Genomic DNA, 1,863 nt, shown 5'->3' with positions numbered 1-1,863 from the left:
CCGCCGGGTGATACCATCCCCCCCCCCCTACCCACCTACCCCACACATCTCTGCCCTCCCACCCCCCCCCGACAAAGATCCCCCCACCTCCGCCCTAGCTCTTCCCCCTGGTTGCGGTCCGCGTGCCGGTCAGCAAGGACCCGCTGCTCCCGTCGTGCTTTGTTCCCCTCTTCGAGCAGATGCTTGCCGGCTTCACGGCGCTGCTTGACCGCCCGGCTGACTTGTCAGCCCATGACCGGGCCATTTCGCGCCTGGCCCTGGCGGCCCTGCGTGCCATCTGTCTTGGGGCCGCCTCGTCTGTGTGGCTCAACGACACCCCGGACATCTATGGGCGCATGGTGTCGGCCCTGGTGCGGGTGGTGGGACTCGCGGACCAATGGTCTGCAGAAGCTCTCTTCCACAAGCGCGCCATGGCGGTCATGGGTCCCGTGAGAGCCATTGGCGACCTCGCCCGGGATATGTCAGCCTTGTGCGTGTTCTCGCCTGCTCCAGCTGGCGTGGTGGTTGAACGAGCCATTTTTGCCCTCCTCCTCCTCCCATTGGGTGTGGACGTCAGAGTCCTGGCTGCGGTGTGCTGGGGTGTGGTCTCTGCCTGCTTTGCTTTTTTTTCCCCCTCCTTGCTGACGTCTGCCATCCAGCCACTCGGTCCATCGGTGCATGCTCGGCTACCACGCGCTGCGGACCCTGCAACACCTGGCCAGCCAGGCCGATGTTTCCACCTTTAATTGGCTTTCGGTTCCTTTCTTGTTTTTGGGGGTCGTGGCCTCTTCCCTGCTTTCTTCCCCCCCCCCCCCCCCCCACACGCCCCTACACACACACACACACACATCTTTCTTCCTAAGCACCAGAAATGGACACATGCTCCCCCCCTTCCTCCTTCCCCTGGGCCACGATGACAATGTGCCCTCCAGCTGGCGCACGTTTAAGTCCTACAGGAAGGACTGGCCATATGTATTTGTGGCGGATTTGATGCTCCAGCTTCGGAAGTACCTTGACGTGCGTGCCCTTCCGCTGCCCCCTCACACGGTCACACACCCTCTCTTGGCCTTCTCACACACGTGCATGCATACACAGGCCAGCAGCTCCCATGGCCTGTTGGCTTATTTGATCGACCGAATCAACGCATTTGAGGCCGACGACCTGGACAAAGGCACCTTCCTGTATGTTACGATTCACCTGGTGCTGGTCCTGCGGATGGTCTTCGAGGGGATGTTTCCGTCGGGTTTCAGCGAGGCCGGCCGGCGGCCGGCACCCTTCGCCCTGCCCTCAACCGAGGACCATTCGCTGTACTTGGCGGACCTTGGCGAGGAGGAGCCGGCCCGAGGCGAGTACCAGTGGGATGCCCTGCTGGCTGGCGATGCCCCGAGCGCCGACCGGCCATCCCCTTTCCCGGCCGGCAGTTTGAGGCTCTTCGGCAGTGGTCCCTCGGCGACCGGCACCGAGGCCCATGGAATCGGCCCATCGCCGATGCGCATGCCCATAGTCGAAATGCTGGAGTGCTGTCTTGGCCACTGGTCCCTGAGATATCCACACCAGGTGCGCCTGCGCATCGTCAAAAGGGAGTGGAGCTCCACGCCCATCATATCTCAGAGAAGTGTTGCGCTGCCGCCGCTCGACACCGATCCGTTCCAGGTGGAAGATCTGCAGTCAAAGGTCTTCAAGCTGTGCTGGCTCCTGCTGTCGCTGGCCGAAGTGCTGATCCGCCGCATTGACACCCTGACGGACCGGATGGCCTGCTCACTGTCCATCCTGCGCATCGTAACGGCCTTGGCTGGCGGCGAGCTGGATGAGGCCACCATGGATCATCGTTTGCCGGTGTTGGTTAACACGGCCGGGCGAATTGCCCGGGCTCCGGTGCAGTCC

At 62.8% G+C, this 1,863-nt stretch overlaps 1 protein-coding gene across 1 annotated transcript in view; it reads left to right on the top strand.

Moving 5' to 3' along the window:
* H696_02485 (hypothetical protein) overlaps nucleotides 1-1,863 on the top strand; it is a gene marked incomplete at its 5' end in the record, with an annotated part of 4,183 nt that overhangs the window by 644 nt on the left and 1,676 nt on the right. Inside the window, 4 exons of the mRNA XM_009496394.1 lie at nucleotides 99-469; nucleotides 639-735; nucleotides 928-996; nucleotides 1,075-1,854. Of these exons, the coding sequence (XP_009494669.1) occupies nucleotides 99-469; nucleotides 639-735; nucleotides 928-996; nucleotides 1,075-1,854 (1,317 nt within the window). The remainder of the gene's footprint in view (nucleotides 1-98; nucleotides 470-638; nucleotides 736-927; nucleotides 997-1,074; nucleotides 1,855-1,863) is intronic.

Source organism: Fonticula alba (genome assembly GCF_000388065.1).
Source record: "Fonticula alba strain ATCC 38817 unplaced genomic scaffold supercont2.3, whole genome shotgun sequence".
Taxonomy (NCBI): domain Eukaryota; order Rotosphaerida; family Fonticulaceae; genus Fonticula; species Fonticula alba.
This window is presented reverse-complemented; position numbering and strand designations above follow the sequence as displayed.